We start from the raw sequence: 22717 nt of genomic DNA on the forward strand, positions 1-22717 counted from the left end.
CACACCCCATAAGAGCGCTGTGCTTTGAAGCACATTTCACATTGTCACCAAATCGTGGAATAACAATTTCCGTGTCTGTCATGAAATGTCAGTGGACCTAAAAATACTTTTTCGAACAGGTAATCAATGACGTTCATGCTGTTGTTGATGTGCACTGAATTATACTCTATTAGGACCTCTATTACATATGTATCTGTGCTCCGTGCCTCAGAGGGAAATCCACTGTTGTTCCACTTTAACAGCTTATGCTCGCAAATCTCTGAAGCTTTTACCCCCTTGACTCTGGAAACCTGTGGTGGCATTTGTCACTTTTGACGTATATTGTAAACCAACCACAGGAAGTGACCTTCATGGGTACAGGAAGATATATTTTCTGGCTTGCCCCATAAAGAAGACATTGACAGATTGCAGAAAAGTTGATCAGCATTGAGTTAAGTGTGTTTCACATGCTATTTAATGGCACATCATCTATTTTACAGCGTTATTCATGTGATGATTAAAAGAGAATATTAATAGTGTAAAATTAAGTTGTATCTGTCTTGAGAAAGAGGCATGACCAGTCCTACTCCTTTGTTCGGATTAACCTGATATTCTTACCGTAACACTAACCAATCTCACTCTTCATGCCTTCCACCTCTTTTGCTCTCCACACAGACCTTCAACCTTCAGCCAAAGCCTGCTCCAACCCGATTGGTCAATACTACGCTGACTACAAACAGAAACAAGAGCGCTTCTGATCCCCAGATCCTGTCCCGATGCCCACAGATTCTGCATAGGCAAAGGGACAAGATGTTAGTATCGTTATCTGTTTATCAATATTATTGTTTATTATTTCAAATGCAGATTGACTGTTAAAGAAAATACACTTTTTAAGGGATTTAATAAGGATTTAATAAGGAAATAGGACAGAAGCAAACAATCTGATATGCAAAATATGGAAAACTTAATAAAATAGGATGCCTATGGTTCTAGAAAATGTGTAGAGAAGAACAATTATGTTCTCATCCTTTTCTTTTCTTAAATGACCGGACTTGCTCAAAATCATACACAGGAATACAATAAAACAAGATGTTGTTATGTGACATGAATAATAAGATATCCAAATGTGTCACAATCATACTGTACATCAGTGCTTCCAGTTATATTTTTAAAGATAGAACCAAAAGCAGCCCTCGTGAGTTGGTTTCCACGCACTGAACATCCAAGTCAACAAGTCCTGTGACAGTGTCCCATAGTTTATGGTTCTGTGTCATACTCATGTATGTTGTAGGGTTTATGCCGTAGACGGTGTTGTGTAAATAAAAAACATCTCAGACCGTCTTATTTCATCTTTTTCATATTAATCACAGAGAATTTAACTTTTTGTCCAGCTGGTATAACAAGCAGCAGTGAAGAAGGGTAATGCGCCAAAAAAAGACTCACAACTTCTTCAAAATGGGTTTTGGGTGAGATTTTACGTATAATACATCATTAACAAATATATCTAGATGTTTGTGATGATTTGTTCAAAATCAAGGGATGAATTAATCATTTGGGATTAATAAATTCTATTTATTTTTCTGTAACAGTAAAGATCAATCAGAGATTTCGGAATTGAAATCAAATGCAAGTGGATCAAAACTTGCCAGCTAACAGATATGAAGAGAATAATGTCATCAACAACATGTACATTTCAGTTCAATTATCTAACTAAAAACATCAACAATTGTAGTTGACATGTAATTTCATGTGCCTCAATACGTGAGAGACGATATGAAATCATAGTGAAATGTTATGTCCATCTGAGTATTTGGAAACAAGGATATTGACATAGAATGTATCTTTTTACCTCAACAATCGGCAGATATTCTTCCCATGTTAATGCCCTAATAATAAAACCATGTAAAAACATTGTATAGACGTTTCTCACAGCAGACATTTTGACATTTGACATTTTGACTTGACTTGTCCCATTTAGGTGTTCCTTGTCCAGGACCCACAATTATGGTATTGTGGATATTTAACTGGGACTGTTACATAGAATGGAGCCACTGTGTTGTTGGTTACACCTGTGCTGTTCCTGCTTAACAAGTCTGTACACTGTTGGCTAAGTTAGCTGCTAACCGCCGGCTGCACATGGAAGAAGTTTGCCTTCTTGGCTTTCTGCTAGAAAGGGTTCATTTTTTACCGAAAACATGATCTTTTCCTAAACTTAACCAAGTAGGTTGGTTGCCTAAACCTGCTCAGTGCCACCATGTTGAGAGCCGCGTGGAGGCAATACCTCTGCTCTAAATATCGCATTGACAACCTGTAATTGCTTAGTATCTATTTAAGTATTTAACCATAGATTTTGCGGTACTTCACTTTATCATGTGTGTTGATGTTCCATTTTAGATCATATAAATTACATTCATATTGAAAGTGACATGCTAATTAGTGCCTTTTAAAACAGTTTGGAGAAAAAGACCTCAACAATATTATTGTATGTTATATTGAAGGTAACTTGCTAATGTTTGCTGAGAGTTCAGTAGATTTCAAATACCCTACATGTTTTATTCAAGCACATTTTGCACAGATGCGTTCACCTCTACTTATGTACAGCTAAAGCAAAGTAACAGCTTGTTGGGAAAGATGAGAGGCTGCTCCATGCTAATGAGCATTGCTAACGGCTTGTACCGCTTCAGTGTCATGCACTGAATGACATCATGTTGTTGGAGCCATCTGAAGACATGCGGCCTGAGATGCAAATATCGGACGTCGTGCGTGACAAGCAAGCGGTGTAGATGTACTTTTTGCTAAAGCACCACAAGTCCAACATTATTTGCTGGAAGTGGCTCCTGAACTTCACCCCGATAAAGGCATAGAGGACGGGATTGAGACAGCAGTGGAAGTACGCTATGCTCCTGGAGACGGCCAGCACTTGGAGTTTGATCTTCTCTGCCTCACAACTCCTCTCCTTGAAAAGAGACAGAGTGTGGTTCAGCAGAGTGACATTGTAGGGGAGGTGGCACACGATGAAAACCACGACAACTGCCATAATCACGCGGACGGCCTTGTGCCTCTGGCTGCTCTTGGCTCTCAGCAAGGTGCACACGATGCTGGAGTAGCAGAACACCATCACCAGCAGAGGCAGCAGGAAGCCAATGGCCATTTGAAGGCTGGGAACCACCACCTTCATTAGCTTGGCAGTTTCTGTCTTGCTGAAAGACAGCTGACACATGACATTGGCGGTCTGAGCCCCCAGACTGTGCTCTTCAAAGCGCTCGGTGTAGAGGAGTGTGGGCAGAGTTAAAGCCACTGCGAACACCCAAATGACTGAGCAGATAAGGCGGCTGTAGAGCAGAGTGCGTGAGCGTGCACCGAAGGATCTTCTGGCCTGGACTATAGCAACGTAGCGGTCACCACTAATGCACGCCAGCAGGAGCATGCCACTGTAGAGGTTGATACTGTAGGCTGACCTCAGTATCTTGCAGACCACAGAGCCCATTAACCAGCTGTGCTGCTCGTTGTAGATGATAAATGGCAGGGCGACCACGAAGAGCAGGTCCGCCACGGCTACATTGTAGAGATAGACGTCGGTCATCGTCTTGGTTCTCTTGTAGAATATGTAGGTGACGATCACCAGAACGTTGCCAATCAGGCCGAAGGCACAGATGATGGAGTGGATGTACGTTTGGGTGATGACTTCCACGGGGTTGGGGTCGAGGTTGCAGAGCCCATCATCGTATGAGTAATCTTCCACTGTACTGTAATCATATTCTGGAGTCTCCGTCAACATGTTTTGGATCTGGAGGAGAAAAGATGAGCATTTCCACCAAACGGACAATAGATAGGGAATACAACAAAATGTCAAACAAAATCTGTTGTCACGTTTTAATAAGGCTTACTTTGGGAAGTGGTGGACTTCTACTAATTATAGTAGAAGCAGTGTACTTAAGTACAGGGCTACTTTCACTTCATACTACTTTATACTCCACAGCATTTCAAATATTGTACTCCACCACATTTATTTATTTATTTGTATATATCATTTTTTATTGTTTAAAACACAATAAAAAAAAGTGTTAGAAAATTACTTTTGGCTTAGATTTGTAATAATATAACCATGAAAGGAATTTTTCTTCATAATTAGCAGTTTCACTTTTGGCAGTATTAATGCATTATGATATTGCCTGTGTACCTTTAATACAGTGGAAGGAAAGGTACTCAGATCTTTTACTTACGTGAAAAATAGCAAAACTGCAATACTGTAGAAATACTATGTTAAAAATAAAAGTCTGCATTTAAAATGTTACTTCAGTAAAAATACATATTAGTGTCAAAATATACTGAATGGAAAAGAATGAATTATGCAAAACGTCCCTTTTTTCAGAATCACCTATATGATATTATTGGATAATAACTATTGATGCATTAATGTGTACATCATTTTAATATTGCAGCTGGTAAAACTGGGGCTGATTGTAGCTATACTTCATATACTGCTGGGTAGCCAAATATATGGTTTTACATCATGATTTATTAGTTGAGTATATTTTCTGTTAATATGCAAAATAAACTAGTAACTGAAGCTATAATTGTAAAAGTGGAGTAGAAGTAGAACGTACCACAAAATTGGACTTAAGCACAGTACTTGCACTTGCAAATGTACTTCGTTACTTGCCAGTGACATTTTGAATACAGGACTTTGACTTGTAATGAAGCATTTTTAAACTGTGGTATTTCTACTTTTACTGAAGTACAAATCTGAATACACCCTCCACTATAAAATAAAGATGTAAAGTGGTACCACCATATAACCTAGCATCCTTGTTCATGTTTAGAGCACAACGTACACCCTGCAATGACTGGGTAACACTCACATCACATATTCACAGCTTTTATGTCTGTTTACAGGATAAAAGCCTGTGTTCTAGTTCAGCTCTTCCTCCGGCTGTCAGTGACCTAATTACACGTGAATGCATGCAAAGGTAGGCAGCAGGTGGCTGCACTTTGTGCTGCGTCTGATCTTACAGGCTGATTAGATCTGTATCAGGGTGTGTGTAGGAAGGTCACTAACACGTAACGAGCTTGGTAAACACCAGCAAATCAAAAAGTGATGATCAAAGAGTTCCTCTGCTTCACACACGAACAGTAGACTTTTCTGTTTTATCTGATGAATATTAGTGAGAAAGTACACAAGCACATCAACAGGATTTCTCCTTTAAGCAAATAGTAGCATACGAGAAACGTGTCGCATGCTTCAACTCACTTCTTCAGAAAACCCAATGTATGGAGCAGATATGACAATGTGATGTTATCTCTCGTTTCAGCACTCTCACTTCTCACAAGTCACGAGAGTAAGATGATATTTATATGTAGTTCTGCTCATTGTCGATGAGGAAGTTATTAGGTTTTGCTCATATCTATCTGGGGAGAAGACAGAACGAGAGAAATATGAGCCTTTTGTTTAGAGACTTGTTTTGAGAACTCCATTCTCCGTAAAATATTGCTTCCATATTTTACAGAACTGACTGACAGTTCTGTAAAAGTGTTCCGCCTGTGAAACACTATGCATTTACCACATTGAAAAAGTGATCAGCTTCAGGTTTAAAAGGGATCTAAGTCAATCTTTATTGACTATAGTACTAAAGAGACGAGATGGAGTAGTGCCAGTGAAATGTTCGTGGCTGCAGGAGTCAATACTTTTCAAACTGTTTTAAGAAATCTTATGTATACATTTATTTGTCAGCTTAATGAATCTGAAAATTACATCATCCTGGTTTTAACCAACATAAGGTTAGTAGCACAAGCTACCAGTTCCAGTCTGTGGAGACATTGGTACAGCTGGTCTATGTACTTTTATTGTTCTTGTATATCATTTTATGTATTTGTCTTATATGGACCCTGAGTCTGAAATAAAGTTTGATTTATTTTTCATTGATCAGTACAGTTTTAAAATGTATCACGTTCACTACGTCAAGGCCTAATCATTAAATTACAGTTTCACTTTTAGATGCTGCTAAATTAACAATAATGTAGACACAATAAAATACGTTTTTCCAGTCACCAAACTGAAAAAAAGTAATCCAGTACATATTTTGGAGCGTTAAGCTCGTATTTGTGCTCATATCCTCTATTCAGAACTGACATACCTTGCAGACCAAAGGTTCTTTATCTTCTGCGTCCGATGTCGTCAAGTCAAAAGAGAGTGAAAACTGTTCCTCCCGGGTGTCACAGCTGATTATGAAGACAGAGTTCAGTGTTGGGGCTTTATGTCACGCTTCAAATATCAAAAGAAGAAGAAGAAGCCCCTAATTCTCACAGGCTCTGCGCATCACTGATCTTCCTCTTCTTTTGATGTCACACTCACCTGCAGGGACACGCCCCCTCAGATGCACATTTGGAGGTTTCTGTTGCTTTCCAGGCAACGCTTTGATTTACTGCAACATTGCTGGATTCACCCCAGTTGCTCACAGTCTCGACAACCACCCACTCGAAGTTGACGCTTTATAAGGAAATGATTTGTTTTCGTGAGCAACTATGCCATCCAAATGTTGTCAAATTGATGAGAGCAGGTCTCTCTTTAAAGATACAGAGAAGTTATTTCATATCCTCAATGAAACACCGAATAAGCAAAGGATGAAAGGTTGCTGCCCTCAATCACTCTCGCTTTCTGTTGTTGAACACACGCAGACCTCTCACACACACTCTCTTTCTTCTCTCATGCCCTCTAATCTCAGCTGGTTTGAATTCTTTATCCAAAATGGTTTTGTTTCCAGTTTACATCTTAGGTTTAAAACAAAAAATGTATTCTATTTTCTAATTTACTGTTATTTTTTATGTTGATTTCAAATCTCTTTTTTTGCCTGTGCATACTGTTTTTAACTTTTCTTTTTCGGGTTTTCTGCTTGTTTTTGTAATTTGTAAGCTTTACGTATTTATTATATCATCGTAAACTCCGATCTAGCCGTTATGAATCCTTAACAGAACTGTCGGTTCTGATCTTTTTGGAGCATTTACTTGTTCTGTGCCAGGATGGTTGTCTGAAAAGAAGTACGTGTGCACTACACTGTAATAATAGACGCTGCAGTTGCTTTTCCTCAACATGACCAGCAGACAGAGCTGTTGTCACGTCAGTAGATTGTAGATAATTAGTGAACTTTGAGTCTGACCCACATGTTAGATAAAGTACATCATAACTACCTTTGACTTTTTAACATTTAAGGTTTATGTGGACAAACTGCTAGATCTGATGTGTTATTGTCAAGTAATGGAGGGTCCAACCATCCATCCTGGACTTTTATTTCTGGAACCAATCATCTTCTGGGCCTTAAAAAGTGCTCTCTTAAAGTTATACGCATTAAAAGCTTATAGAACTTTATGTTCAAATTGAGATAAACCTAATTATCATAAAACATTACTGACATCTTTGAATTCCATGTTGGGGAACTTGTACCGCTCCCTTAAATTCAGAGCCAAACACGTACATCCACCCATACAGAAATATAAAGCATTCTAATTACAGAGAGTATAGAGAACGTAATTAAAGGGCAAATGGAGGTTTGCATTAAGGTGAGACTAAATTGGACAGGTAGAGACATCCAAGAGCTGCTGTATCATGCAAGAAGCTGCTGGTGAAATGTTTGCTTTCAAAATAAAAGCTTTTTGATGTTAACTCCTGTGTGAGATAATACAGCCCAGTATCATGGAAGGTCATAAAATAGTCACAAAAGGCAATTTATTGGTTTCGTGTACACGAATTGTCCATTTATATTCATGTCACTCAGCACCAAAACAATACCAATGGAAAGTGGACACACAAATTCAATTTGCAAAAAGATCGCTTATGCTGGGCGGGAGGTGGATGGGTCCAACAAACACAGGACTTTCAACTAGCAGACCGGTGTTTGACACCGCGTCGTGGTTTTATGGTAGTGGTCTTGTTTTGTTGCCTAAACCTGTACTACCTATTTTAAGCCCGACCATGGTGTTTTTCCTAAACCTAACTCAGGCGTTTTGTTGTCTGAACCTAACTTTCGTTCATAACGTAATGTCGTTCCGAAAAAAGTTGTTCTGAGCAACTCGAAAAATACGATACAATTCGTGTCCATGTACTCGAAACCAATAGAGTTCACCAACTGCCATGAGACTGTGATGGATAATAACACAACTCATATCAATATTCAGCTGGATACTGTAATGAAGTGTATACTTCTGATGCACAGATGGCAAAAATCAGGTCCGTCACCATGAATAAATAGTTTTTGTGGCAGAGGTAACTAATGATATCCCATACTCCAACCATTTTATGATATTTAGTTTGGTCTTTAGGCTACTTGCATTTTGTATTATTTCCATTTCCCTTTTATTTAAACTTAACTTGCATTTTTGTTTATTCTGCATGAGGAAGATATACAAATATCTATATATATATACACAAATATATATATATGTATATATATATATATATGTATGTATATTTGTGTGTATGTATATTTATATATATGTTTGTATATATATATTTGTATGTATATTTGTGTGTATGTATATTCACATATATATTATATATATATTTGTATATATATTTATATATATATATTTGTATGTATACATATACACAAATATAAAGACTAACGTTAAATCAGCATGCATCTGGATAATTCGAACATTCGCTACACACAAACATTATATTCTGAAGGTATAGTCAGAAGCGTAACATTTATTTTCTTCTGCTGCACTTGTCTCTTACCTGGTGGCGCGCGCGACCGATGTGAGCAAGTCAAACCCCTCGCGGGAACTCGCTCTGCAGGTTGTTTCGGTGAATCCCTCCTCCTGCTGCTGAAAAGTAGGAGCACTCTTCTCCTGCTTTTATTTTCCTGCTCGCATTTTGTGAACAAGCACCCCGGGTTTTCGGACGCCATGAGTACGTCCAGCACCCTGAAAGTAAAGCGCCTCTTCAAATTCAAAGACAGCAAGGAGCCGAAACGGTCGGATTCCTTCCAGGATGAGGCAGCGACCAGCCCCCGGGTCAGGTCGGGGACTCTACCGGTCAGCCCCGGTCCCCTCAGCCCGGGACACGACGCCACATTGGACGGTGATGTTTTACCCGTTGCCCAAAAAGAGAAGAAGGGAAGGCGGCTGTTGTCCTTTAAGCTGAAACGGAAGAAATCCAAACGCAAAGAAGGAGAAGTTGTTGGAGAAGGAGGAGACGTGTTCTTCCCTGATGAACTGGACAGCTTCAACAGACACCTGTAAGAGTATAACTTCATTCATTCTTTCCCTCTCATATTGATTGCCGTTTGTGCTAAAAATACATGTTGATATGTAAATATGCGATGTCCGTGCCAATTTATAAGCTCATGTAGCCTACTCTGTTACAATGTCATCGTTTTAAATAAACCAACCACCAAAGACAGAGACCACATTCCCATTTAAATAAGACAATGGTTTACCCTTTATTATAAAACATGCTGTCACAGAGCGACGGTTGGCCCCGCTGGCACTCAGAGACTGAGCTCGTTCAGTCAGGTTTACTAACCGAAACGTGAGGAGCTTCTCTTCACCAAGTTTAAATGTTTCATTGTGCACACGAGGTCTTCATTCTGGGGGGAAGTTGTGCAAAGTGAACGCGATAATTCAGACTGACCCCGTTCTGTTTTGTTGCCCTTGAGCAAGGCACTTGACCCCCCATCTTTCCAGTCCTCGCTCATTGGCCAACGGTGCAAGACCGCAGCAGCTCCATGCTGGGAGCGCGGGGAACCGTGTGACCGTGAATATCCACGCTGAGTCACTCTTCCCTGGATACATTCAAGCTTCAGAAATACTCTGGTTAACCTCACGGTCACAGTAATGACAGAGACACTTCCAGTGCTTGATTTAGCCCAGATATGTCCACTTCTTCTTCTTCTTGTTTGCTCTGCACTGAACCAGTGTGTTGACCAGTTCAGAGCTGTTGCCTCTGACTCAGGTGTTTTTGTCACATGCAGTCGGGTTAACGCACACTGAGACATGCTGTTGTGATAGGAGGAGGGCAAACCTGCCCTGCAGGTATTATGCATCTCCCTGTTCAGCCCAACTACGTGGCTCCATCAAGTTGAGCTGGTGTGGACCCGAGTAAAGGTGCAGAGGATCCGAGTGGGGACGGCACGTGTGACACAATGGAAAAAAAACTAATAGCATGACTCATATGATGTCTGGTGCACAATTAATGATGTGCTAATGATGATGTCCTCCCCACTCAGCTTGATCGCTGTGATGTTAAATGACATCTCTTTGTGCATCAATGTCTGTTCACTGATTATCTCATCAGTCACAGGCATTGGTTTCAGACCTGCTATGATTAGCTGGTCTTTTCTCACTGAACATCTGCAGGCAAGCACACTTCCACCACATGTGGAACTTTCAATTGCATATATATTTCTACATATGTTTCTATTTGTGGTGGCTAGCTTGGGCTACGGGCATTTCGACAGTTCAGCAGAAATGAATAAATGTGGCGCAAACATTTAAATCCAAGATTTTCACTAGAGCTGAAACAATTACGGTTATCAATTAATATGGGTGATCGTCTGAACGTTAATCGGCATCTTGTGATGGGATCAAAAGTCCGAGGGTGTTCAATGACACCATGTTAACAGTGGTTAACATTTATCTTCTTAACTAAAATCAACATATAAATACACAGTAAAGAATCAAAACATGTGTTCCTTCTCTAATGAGACACTATTTATTATACTACTATCGTGAAGTCTGGACCAATCACAACAGGCCATTGACGTGACGTCACAGTACGGACTCTGTACTGCGGAGGTTGGCTGAGATGTTTTATTAAGAAGAGGGTTCTAAGAGTCAAAATACATGGATAGAGTCACTGTAACTTCAGCTTCAGTTTGTATGTTTTATATTTAATCTCTGGGTCAGCCCCTCTGTTAGGTTCGGGAACCTCTCAAACCTTCATTTGACCAAGCAGTCCCCCCCCCATCCCCACGGTTCAGCATCATTAGAGTGTGTGTTACTGCTTCTCGTAATCAGCCGACATTCTGTAAATATACGCCACCGGCATTAACATTACATAGTAAAAAACAAATCTTTGTAGAGATCAGAAGGAGGAAAGCTAGTAACGTTAGCAGCATCGGAGCTAACGTACGGAGGTTCCATTGAGTTACATCATGATGCGTTCATGCTCTACTGTGTTCAATGTAATCTTGTAAAATGTAGTTTTGAATAAATCCAGTTATTTGAAGGAGATGTTTTCACAACAATATAAAATAATTATTATAGAGAGAATTATGAGCTGTTTAACGTCCTCACACCAGCTCTAAGCAGCTTATAATACATCATTAAAACTACTAATGTCAAGAATTGTTTTTGTAAATAAAATTACTATCTTTTACTTTCTTCAAATTTAAATTTAAATTTTGATGCTAATAACCACTATAGATGACTATAACAAAGTACAAGAATAACATTTACAACTTTTGACGGCTTACACTGATTTCAAGAAAGAATCTGGAGCCTGGAAGTCTGGAACCAAACAACAACAAGATCTATCTGCAGTGGCCGATAACTCATCAACGATTAGCAATCAGTATGGGCGGCAAAAAATGAGATCAGACATCTCTAAAAATTATATTTGCTCCCTGCGATCCAATCTGAGACTCAAAGCCATGATACGATCCACACCGCGAGTCTTGTGATCTGTTGCAACAGTCAAACATTGAAACCGCCTCTTACATTTGAAGAACATGTCTTTAAGACAGCAAACCTGCCGATCGGTCCTCTGTCACTGAGTCTTCATGGCCTGCTGAGTCAGTTTGTACAGCATTGAGCAAACACACACACCTGGGCCCATTCAGGCGTGTTCCCTATTTGCTGCTCTGTACCGGAACAGATACAACCCTCTACAACTCGGCTTGTTTTGCAAGAGAATGAGATCACTTTAGTTTGAGGCATGTTTCAACCGTCTTGTCAGTACGACAGGGCTGAATTACATCACAGCTCTGTAGAATTTCCATGCCATGCGACTTGCTGGAATCTGACCCGTATAGCACTTGAAATAGTCAATGTACTGAGGGAACAGGGAAAGTACAGCCTGTTCAGCCCCACCGATAATACAGAGACATTAGAAAAAGATCAGAGCTAGGTTCTGTGGACTGATTGTTTAACTTCTATGGTGCGGAGATACACGCTCTGTCCTTTCTTCATGTTACTGTAACAATATTTTAAAAGTCTGCATGTTCTGCAGAAAAGCTATCCATTTAGTATTTGAACAGTAGGCGAAAGCTCATGCAGTTCTCCAAAAAGAATCTAATCTAACAGAATAGATAAGCTGTCACACCCTTCAGCAGATTCTGCAGATTCCTACCGGTACTATTACTAGACCATTCCCAAAGTGAGGGGGTGGAGTCTGAAACATTTTTGCACTTGTGGTCCCAGAGCAATGCAGGAATTAACAAGTAAATCATCCTCAATGCATAACTCATAACTGGCTTTTTCGTTGTTTCAAACATGAATTATTGATATGGATGATCATGACTTGTGCATTACAATAGATCAGCGGTTGTGTTAACCCAATATTTTCCTGTCATTGACTGAATTTTTCTAACAATGATGGAAAATTTTGATGGTCAAAATCATTTGTCTGTGTCGTGTGTGTCGACATGAAAAGCAGCAAGGCCGATATCCTCCTTGTGCCACTGGCACCGCACTGGCACCGCACTGGCACCGCTCTGGCACCGCACTGGCAAGTGTCAGTCAGGTGTCAGGACAGCGACGAGCGAGCGCCACTCGTTCAGCACCTGTCAAGAAGCTGCCGAGCAGGCGGAGCCACATTTCCTGAGAACACCCATTGCTGTTACGACATGTCAGCTGCTGTAAATCACTTATGATCACAGTATGGCTTTTAGTTCAGTCACAGAGGAGCTGTGTTGTTTTCTTGACAGACAGACAGATAATGTAGGCCTATTGTCGGCCTATTTGTGGACTTAATAATCACAATATGCAATACTGCTGTACTATACTGAATATTGTTTTGCTAATACTACACTTATATACCATAATATACCACATTATAATGTACCAGCTTTTATTTATTTTGACCATGTCATGTTATACTGTTGTACCACCACTATGCTACTTTACTTCTAGGAGACTGCACTGTTAGTCTAAGCACAACACTGGTATTATTCTTCCACCAGGTAAACCTGAACACACTCACACCTCTCTTGAGTGATTATAACCGCACAACTATCTAGATTCTAATTAACTGGAGACGTAGATCTTAAACCTTTGAATATAAACAGGAGTCATTGAAATCGGATGGGAAATGTAACTCAGCACCGGTCCCAATAAGTCAATCCATGTAGCTGGCTTAAAGCTGTAAGCCAGTGTTGAGCAACCAGGTTCAACTTTATTTTGAAATTTACTTTATTGAAATACTTCCGCTAACAACATTATGATTCAGGCCGCTTTGAAACAAAAAGGAACAAAAATACAGTCTTTACTAATAATTAGGCCTACTTTAATAGTCATAGATAATCAACTGCAATAATGAATAACAAAGTTTGTTTTTCACTTTTTCATCTAAGCATCTGCAGAGTGCCAACTGACACTGACGAGTGCCTAAATGTTAGAATTTACAAGTCTGAAGATATCTCCACTCGTCCTCTGCTTATATGTCGGTGTCAGTCGGTGCCACGAGCTGCCAGTGCCAATAGTTGTCACAGGAGTGCCACCAAAGTGTCAGATGATTGCCTCTTAATAGTATTTTTTATTATTTTAGCCGATTATTTTGTATTATTTGGAAAGAGTGTATTTTGTTCCCTTCTGTTTCAAAACCAACGAAATCATACTTGAATAAAACTAATGAGAAACACAAAAGTACAACGTGGTTACTATTTTAAGGATATATATACAGAGAACAGGTGGCTCAACTACTATATTACACCACTGTCATTTCTATTTATATACATTGTTTATATTTCTATAAAGTATCTCAGTGTCTATTCCTCAAACATCAGGAAAATGTATGGAATAATAGAAAACACAACATGGAGCTTCACTCTTTTAATTATAAAACCAATTCATATAACCATATTTATAACGAGTGAATTATTGTAGCATAGTGTGTTCATACAGTTTTAAATTCTTCTTTTAGATCAGCCACACGATCACATCTCTCCTCCCTCATGTCACACTGATGCTTGTAACAGAAAGAAGGACCAGCAGTACTGTGAACTATTCTGTTGAGTTGCCTCTTAGCAGAATGCTCTGAGCGATTTTAAGTTCCAGTGCATATGTCAAGGGCTTTTATTGTGAAAGAACGGAAGAACGGAAACAATTCACTACATACTATGATAAAAACTTTCTCATGACATTTAAGATAGGGCTGTTGAGACCGAACCGACAGACAGGAGGAGTGGTGGGAGGTGGAGGCTCATGCTGTCTTGAGAAGTAAACAAGCATTTGATCAAATCTGTGTTGACGATTCCCACAGCAGTGGCCACACGGACCACGCTGAGGGCTCAGCTGCTGCTGTTCTCCGGGGGAAAGGGAATACTTGTATAAGTGAATGCAGCTGCAAGCGTAACTAAAATTCATCATTGAAGCTACTGTGAGGAAGTTTTAACGGGTTATGAAACGGTCTCAATTTAATCCCAATGCATCAATATGACCTGCATTGATCAACAAGACCATCAGTGAAAAGATCGGCAGCATCGTCTCCTCCTCCTCCTCCTCCTCCTCCTCCTCCTCCTCCTCCTCCTCCAAGAGCAGAGCTTCTCCTCGCTGCTGGAGGTTGAGATGAGAGGTTTTCTAAAGGGATTCTGGCTTCTAGAAAACACCCCAACTTGACTTCTTTCAGGACTTTACGGTGCAACAATCAGGTTCAAATTCTCTAAGATGGAAGAGAAGGAAATGATAGTTGGAAAATATGTTGATAAATATGACGGTGAACATTCAGGTTGGGGTTTTCCACTGACAGGTCTCGGTGTTTCATGTAGACCAAACAAGCATCGCTCACTGACAGCACTGGCACTTTGATTGGTAGGAATGTCTTATCTTACAATGAAAGTTGCAGAATGAACAGCACATCACAGTAGGATGGCCGGGCTCGTCTAGTGTTCTTTTGAAATTATGAGGAAGTAGATAATACGATAATATTCATCTAAGTGCTGGTCGATATGGCCATAATTGTGTATCACAGTATTTCTGTAAGATTCTGTCAGTTTCACTATTTCCGTTTTATGTTATTATTTCTATTTTATTATAATTTTTGAATACGCCTCCTATGGACAGGTGCTAAACACAGTTCATCTGGTTCTTGTGTGGTACAATGATAATGCATCTATAATGTTCATAAGTATAGAACAGTATTTTCTTATGTGCTTGACTGGGCCTTTATATGGTTCATAGTGGATTATTCTAGTGTCAGGGAACATAATATATATAAAACAGAATATAAAACCTTTTGTTGCATAAACAAAGCAGCAGTGCCTTTTACAGGTGATACAACTGTGATAAGATCAGGAGAGAAAAGTAGTTGATGTTCAGAACTCGACATGATACATAACAAGCTAAACAATCAAAACCAAAGAAGGGATGGAATAATAGTCATAATAATGCTAATAACATCCTTTTAAATAATAGAAATATTCAAAAACTATTTTGATGTCATCATACAGAAGGCTTAGATTTATATGGCTCCACACAACTATACACTATATAAACACATGAATAGATATGCTAGCAACGTTAATATTGCTTTCTTTTCAAAATAAAATATTCAAAGATAGCTGTATGAACACTATGAACTGACCTGCTTCCTGCTTGCTTTGGTGTTGACATAATGTTGTTGGGACAGCAGTTTGGCTGAAGTATTCTCTCAAGATGTAACCTAACCTCGAATCCAGTGTGTTAATCATTTAATCTCCCTCTCTGTCTTGCAACACGTTTTGTGCTGAGGGGACGGACGTCGCTCGTGTCAGCACCACCGGAAACAACAGCGGCTACGTCAGAAATCAATAAAACAACTTCCACCCAGCAGACACAGCTCCTCTCCTGAGCACCAGTGAAACAACTTCTAGTGCATCCCCGGTTTCTCTTTCTTCGTCCTCGTCTCTCTTTTCTCTTCTTGAATGTGCCTTAGCTAACGAAGCCAGCTGCTATAACGTTACCCAGCATGCCGTTGAAAATTGTTTATGTGTCACTAATTTGATGTGTAACCCTGTTAAAGAGTTAGTTGTGGGTTACTCATTTTTGTGTGATAAGGGTACGCAGTTAATAGGGCCGCCTCTCAATACAGCCCAAACGTCTCCTAACCTGAGTGCCACTCGCTGCTCTGCTCTGGTGTGGCCATACATGACAAAGTCATATGGTAGGGATCATGTGACTGGTTCACTACAGGAGTTGATATGCTGCCCAGCACCAATTCAACCATAGGAAAAAAAAGTTGGTCGTTGAGTGGTTGTCAAGACATTACTGTGATACACAAAGACAGTATAGACACCCACCCACACACACACACACACCCACACACACACACACACACACTGGATGTTACGCGATTAAGATAAGTGTTTTCTGCCGTTCTTCACGTCTCAACAGATCCTCCTTTCCTTTGGTCGTGATCCAGTTCAGCCCTCTACCTGCTCTCTGCTCTTTCTTGTCCTTCCTCAGGAATGTCGTTAGCCAGCAAAGCTTTCGACTAGAAGCAGATCAGATGAGAAGTAATGATGCACCGCTGATTGATGGTTGATAGCAGCTCCTTGAACAACACTGCCTCATGGCCTTTCAAACGGGGACATTCTGTCACACGTTCAACCAAACCCGCCACAGTTCCAGATGTTTACATGCGTTAAGGGTACTCATATCTAGTATTGAATATTGCCCTGTTGTGTGCTGTCTAGATTAGACCTGATCTCGACAGCACACAGCAGAAGGACTGGGAGAAGAAAGGCATGCAGGCGGGGTCGAGGAGGAATTCGCTCACACATGCACGCAAAGGATGTCCCTCCTGGGAGCAGGTTGTTTTTTGTTTTTCTTTCAAATTTGAAGCAGGTCAGTAGGTTGAGAAGTGGTTCTTCTCTTTACAGAAACGGTTGATAGAAAGCAGAAAAGTAACAGTTGTGTGTCATCATGCACCTGTGATGTCCATATTTTCAACATGATTTTGTTGCGCGACGTAAAACCACTGAACAATCACTTATTGACTGGTTGACTTTGCGGAAGCTGTCACCTTTGTTTCTGAGGAATGTCTACTTGTCACGCTGATTGCCAGGTTCATAAGATGCTCTGTGCTGATGGCGTCTTCCTCTGAACTGACACATCTGTCAACTGTAGGAGAAGGAGGCTGGGTTTGTGCTGACTCTTGACTTCTGTGCTGAGTTCTTCTTAAGGAAGAATGTCACACTCATTAACATGCATTATTATGGGTGTCATACAGCTAAAGAAGTTACAATGGGTTAGGTACGGGAAGGTTAATGTTTTTGTGCCTTCTCTACAACGACTAACCGATCCACAGACAGGTCAATTCTGTCATTTGCAGCCTGCTGCAGTGCATGTCTAATAGGTGCGTTCACCATAAAGGTGCGTTCACCATAAAGGTGCCTTCACAACAGGTGCGTTTGGTGTGAACGCACCATAAACACAGGCAACCCCCAGTCCCCAGTCCCCTCTCAGGGAGAGTTAGCAGCTACGATGTGCGTGCAATGTCCAGGACACATGCCGCTTCTTTCCCTGTAATGCCTGCTTCATACTTCTGCAGAAAAGCTTGTGCAGAGCTTCCTCGGGGCTGCAGAGACACACCACCGACCGCCACCGACCGATCAAAAATGCTCGTGTTTGTAGCGGCCTTTTAAATGTGATATCATGGTGTTTGACGTGCTGTACATAACCACAGATAGCTGGGAGCATCTAGTGACTTGTGCTGGTAATCTCTCTCTGGTGGAACGTTACAGGTTTCTCCACCAAATACATGTATAAATCTGACCGCTAAATATCAGGTCACTTGTTAATGTATTCTACTACTCACTAATATCACACAGATCTGGAATTCACTTTGTTTAGGTTGCATTCTCCATCTTTGGTGGTCATTGTCCTTACATAGCTTGACGTGCTAAAGCACCGCCGTGCTTCAGTTGACAAACTGCGTGTGCACACTTACATATGTGGTCAGCAGCAGCAGCGGCTGACACTCACAGCACACAGTTTCCACAATATGAGTCAGAAATCGTGTTTCTCTGAGTCATCAATGAGTCATCAATGTGAACCCAAAAACATGAAACACATTTTGTGATCCGGTGTTACTGACAGCATATCATCATCTCTGATCACAAACATCTCCCAGCCTTCACTTAGAATCATCACTTTTTTAAGATGTCTTTAGTATCTAACCTATGCACTGGTAGTTGTCTGTACATCTGTGGGTACATTGCAAACAGGAACTGCTGATTGCTAATTCAGCATATTTATAATGGTGCCACTTTCAAATCAAACAAATAGAAGGCTAAAAGGAGGAACATAGCATCTGTCATGGCCCAACCGTTCTGTTGTGAGGCAACATTTAAACACTAACACACCTGGAGTTATTCATTATTATATGAACTATTAACTCAAGTGAATTGCTCCCTGTGTATGTACATGTAAACGCAATTGTGTACGTTCTGCTATTTGACAAACCAGGGAACCCGAATGGAACAAATGAATGTCACCGGATGAGTCGGATGAGCCGTCATTTAAAAACAGGTCCGATGACAAAGCTGCATTTAAATAACAATAAGTGGACTTTAAGATGCAGTCGCTCTCCAGCAACAGCTGACAGCACTTCTGCAGCTGAGACTGAGCCGGCCTCTCACAAGCTTATCAAATATGTGTTACTACTGTGAGGACAAAGTATTTTACTGTGTGTGCGGGGTGATCATGTTGTAATAGCTGGAATAACCAGGGTGACTTATGAGCTCAAATATAAATGAGAATGTTAACGTCTTGAATTGGGGATGGAGTGGTGAGTTTGTTGACAGTACGAGCCGGGGTTCAGATCCTCAGTCGGGACTCTTACTGTTGAAGAGGAACCTTGAGCTGTTTGCTGTTGTAATACATGGCCTGTACTCTGTTGGCTTTGTAGGCCACTGTGTGTGTTTAGTCATTGAAAGCATGCTCGATATCAACTGTTATTCTATTATCCTGCAGCAGGGAGTGTTTCCACTGGAACCTTTGATTATAACTGCAGTTATAAGGAAATTGGAATGCAGAAGTTGAGTAATCTTACATGCACACGTGTGCATATTTTCTCTTTGTGTTTTGCTTAAATGTTAATTCCGCTCTGTGTCAGTCAGTGTTTGCAGGCTTGATACATGTTGACATGCGATGGTGGCTGGGTGTTAACACCACAGTGGTGTTCTTTTGTGCTGCAGCAGGCCCTCAAACACAGCCACTCAGGGTGAGGGAGCAGCCAATAGGCAGGTTTAGGCTGACTAAAGTCAACATGACCTTGTTTCGGTTCTGAAAAACATACTTGAACCTGGTGAGTTTTAAACACAGAAGCAGATATAAAACACACTGTACACACAAGCACACTTTCAGACAGAGTCACACAAACACACCTCCGGGACCGTAAAAGGGAGTGGGTTATGTAGCACGGTCCAGGTTTTGATTTCCTCTAGTGTTTCCATGGCCAAACAGTTCTTCTTGTGAAAGGAACCTGTAGATTATTGGAGTTCATCGTCATCGTTGCGGCACACTAAGCACAGCTTTGGGAGGACATGCCGGAATCTTGACTGCCTCTCTGTTTTGAACTTCTGTGTATCAAAGCTCTACTCTTCTGCTCACTTTGCATTTTAGTTTCAGCCTGAAGGCATGGATAAATCTGGTGTTATCACCTTGCACTTTGTAGCAACTTCTGCAGTCTGAACATATAGAGAAATAGTAAAAGCGTGGTCAACAACGAGAGAGAAGCGTTTCTGCTTCCAAAGTCAACATGCCAGCAATACGAGCTATCCATTGTCACCTTGATACACTTTATGCATTTCATTACTTCCACTGCACGATGGGGCGCACATGCAGTCGGCTCCGTTCTGCAAGTACACCATGCTGCGGTATCTCAAAGCGTGCATCGTGTCTGCCCTCTGCAGCTGAGTGAAAGGCCTGAAAGTAGTCACAGACATGCTATGGCTCTGGTTTCCATTGCACACCATCTTACCTGTCATTGGTCCAAGTGGAAGTGCAGTGGCTGCCAGATGCTGGGCGGGTCTGCAACCACCAGTAGGCTGCAAATGCTCGGCCCTGCAGCAGTTGTTCCAGGCACTCCCCAATGAACAGTCACTCACACAAACAGTGGCTGTTTCCAGTTCATTGTGAGCCTATTTCTATCTTATCATTAGCACTTATTGATTTATTGATTTGCTTTTTGAATGCATCAATCGTTGTTTGGCATAACATCTGTCTTTTTTTTTCCAACGTTGATTTCTCAGCATGAAAAGAGATACATTCGTCCTATGGCAGAGCTTTTCCTCTTAGCTGCATTGTACTCCAGCTCCAAGTTCCCTATTGGGCAACATGAGCCTGAAAGAAGCCCTTACATCAGGCAGCAGTTCAGATTTTCCCAATCTGTGTATTGTGCACAACAAGATATCTTCCATCAACAGCCTCTAGTGACTTATTATATTCCTCATGTGCCCAATAAAGGGTGAGTCAGTAGTTGAGTCCTTTCCAGCCCTTGTCTGAGTTTATCCAGTAGCTCTGCACAGGGCTGCATGTTTGCTGAGCTCACTGAAGTCTGCTGCTTTTATTTACACGTGTATTCTTGAGTTTATGTGGATAAACTTTTCTTGGCACTAGCATCAGTGTTAATCTCTGGGTTGGCCTGAAACCTGCAGTGGATTAACTTCATGGAGTTCATTGTGCATGCACATGCCTGAGTAACGTCCTCTCAGCTTGTGGTTAATACAGTTGGTACATCGCGTATCACGTAGTTGGGGGATTTTTACCTTTTCCAGAGACAGAATCATCATCAAGTTTCTCTGATAAAATGATGTTACACTGAAGCAAGGGATGTTACCACCCTACTAACAGAGACGGACACTCGGTGTGGGAGGATCCCCTTGTAGGACCCCTCCCCCGGACTCTGGCCCTTGCTAGGGGCCTTTCCTCTGTGGTCGTGCACCTGAACTGTCTTAGAAAGGCCCCCAAGTGAAGGGGACTGGCGGTTCTGGCCAGCCAGGCCCTGGCGGCTTCCCAGGGCAGTGGACTTAGTGCTCGCTGTTCCCTCTCTCCATCCAGGGAGGGATGGGGTCCGCTGCTCCCTGTCAACCGGGCCTAGATAGAGAAGCACCGATCCGACTTTTCAGTGTTGAATACCGATACCCGAGCCTGGAGTACCGATCTGGAACCAGTGTTTAGTTAATAAGCTGCAGGCCTCACTGTGTAGAGGTGACTGGGATGACTTAGACTTTGCTTTCCAAACAAACAAAATGTAACAAGTACATACATAGATATACATTGACTGAATTGTTATGTATTATAATAATGGTATCAGATACCAGATCGGCCCATCGTCACAGATACCAGATCCATCTGTTTGAGTCAGTACAGGACAGATATCCAGGATATTATAGAATCAGACAAGGTGACAGGTGTGACAGGTGTAACAACCAGCCAACTCAGCTTTCCCTTGGCCTTCTTTGTCACACCTTCTACTTTTCCATCTTTACACCAATATAATGAGATCAAATCTACCCCATGAAATATACTGCTAGCCCTAGAAAACTTGAGTAGTGACGTGAGTTGCCATCCAGCAATCCACGATAAAGTCTCAGAAGCTCTGCTGTTGGGAGCGCACAGTTTATGTCTGTGTTGCAACAAAGAGGTTTCAACAAGTCGGAGCGGGTTTGACTTCAGCCACCCGATTCTGTGACAGGGTTACTCCTAAGGCTCTTTTTTAGGTAAGAATGCATAGGACGCCTTGTGTGTCCGCTCACAGTGAGCTTTCACTCTTTTAAAGGGGGGGTCTCGCCTGCCCACATGTGCTTGCAATTCTTTTGAAATGCAGCCTAAAGGTTGTGTTGGGGGTCAGAGGTCACAGACTGTAACGCCCAGCTCTCGCCGTTTGATGCGTTTGTGTTTTATGTAGGTTTTGTTTACATTCATTTGACTTTTTGAAGTTCTGGTGCTTAAAAAGCATGAGTTATGTTTCATACTGCAACGAGACCCTTTGAACCAATGTGTAACTGAAGTGGACAGCAGTTCTTTCGCTGGTTGGCCTGTGTGTACTGAGTTTAAAGCTGTGGAAGCAAAGTACATTTAGGCACTTTTCTTAGTCTTACTACAAAAAAATACACACATACATTTTTGTGCAAACAGTATTCTTGTTTAAGGGTAAGCAAAGCTGGAACTGACATGCACCAACTGTATGATGACAAGCACACCGAGTCTTTCTTCTGTGATCTGGCAAACCACCAAGTGATTGCATGACACATGCTGATAAGACAAGGCCTACTGTAGTGAAGGCCCAAGCCAGACTATCCGTTGACCTGCCGGAGGTGTCCTTGGCTCTGGGACTGTAGCACTTGATGCAGCAGCAGTAGGAGCTGTGGATGCCTGTTCCTCTCTTATTGTACATGTATTGGCATGATCGCAGTCTGGAGTCTTTTTAGTTCCCACTTGGCCATATTTGATTGAAATCCACAAGTCTGTGCGTGTTGTTCCTTGAAGGATGTTGAGTAATTTCAGGAAAAATAGGAAATCTCGATACACAGGATGAAGC

At 41.3% G+C, this 22717-nt stretch overlaps 2 protein-coding genes across 3 annotated transcripts in view; one reads left to right on the forward strand and one right to left on the reverse strand.

The window, feature by feature from the left end:
- Window positions 1-1265: 1265 nt before the first annotated feature.
- ccr6b (chemokine (C-C motif) receptor 6b) lies at window positions 1266-6417 on the reverse strand. The gene is made up of 2 exons (XM_031876839.1): window positions 6114-6417; window positions 1266-3766 (listed from the first exon to the last, which is right to left on the reverse strand). Exon 2 carries the CDS (start codon window positions 3755-3757, stop codon window positions 2666-2668), a length of 1092 nt encoding a protein of 363 aa, XP_031732699.1. The 5' UTR covers window positions 3758-3766; window positions 6114-6417; the 3' UTR covers window positions 1266-2665.
- A 2400-nt stretch (window positions 6418-8817) lies between these two features.
- The window catches only part of LOC116399580 (uncharacterized), a 42570-nt gene continuing 28670 nt past the window's right edge, over window positions 8818-22717 (forward strand). For both annotated transcript variants that reach the window (XM_031876823.1, XM_031876824.1), the window contains exon 1: window positions 8818-9212. In XM_031876823.1, the coding sequence (XP_031732683.1) occupies window positions 8881-9212 (332 nt within the window). In that variant the 5' untranslated portion in view covers window positions 8818-8880. The remainder of the gene's footprint in view (window positions 9213-22717) is intronic.

Source organism: Anarrhichthys ocellatus, unplaced genomic scaffold, assembly GCF_004355925.1.
Source record: "Anarrhichthys ocellatus isolate YVR2014 unplaced genomic scaffold, GSC_Weel_1.0 scaffold117, whole genome shotgun sequence".
Taxonomy (NCBI): domain Eukaryota; kingdom Metazoa; phylum Chordata; class Actinopteri; order Perciformes; family Anarhichadidae; genus Anarrhichthys; species Anarrhichthys ocellatus.

Coding starts and splice junctions, on each gene's coding strand:
- ccr6b (XM_031876839.1), bottom strand. CDS start 3,757: ATGTTGACGGAGACTCCAGAATATGATTACAGTACAGTGGAAGATTAC.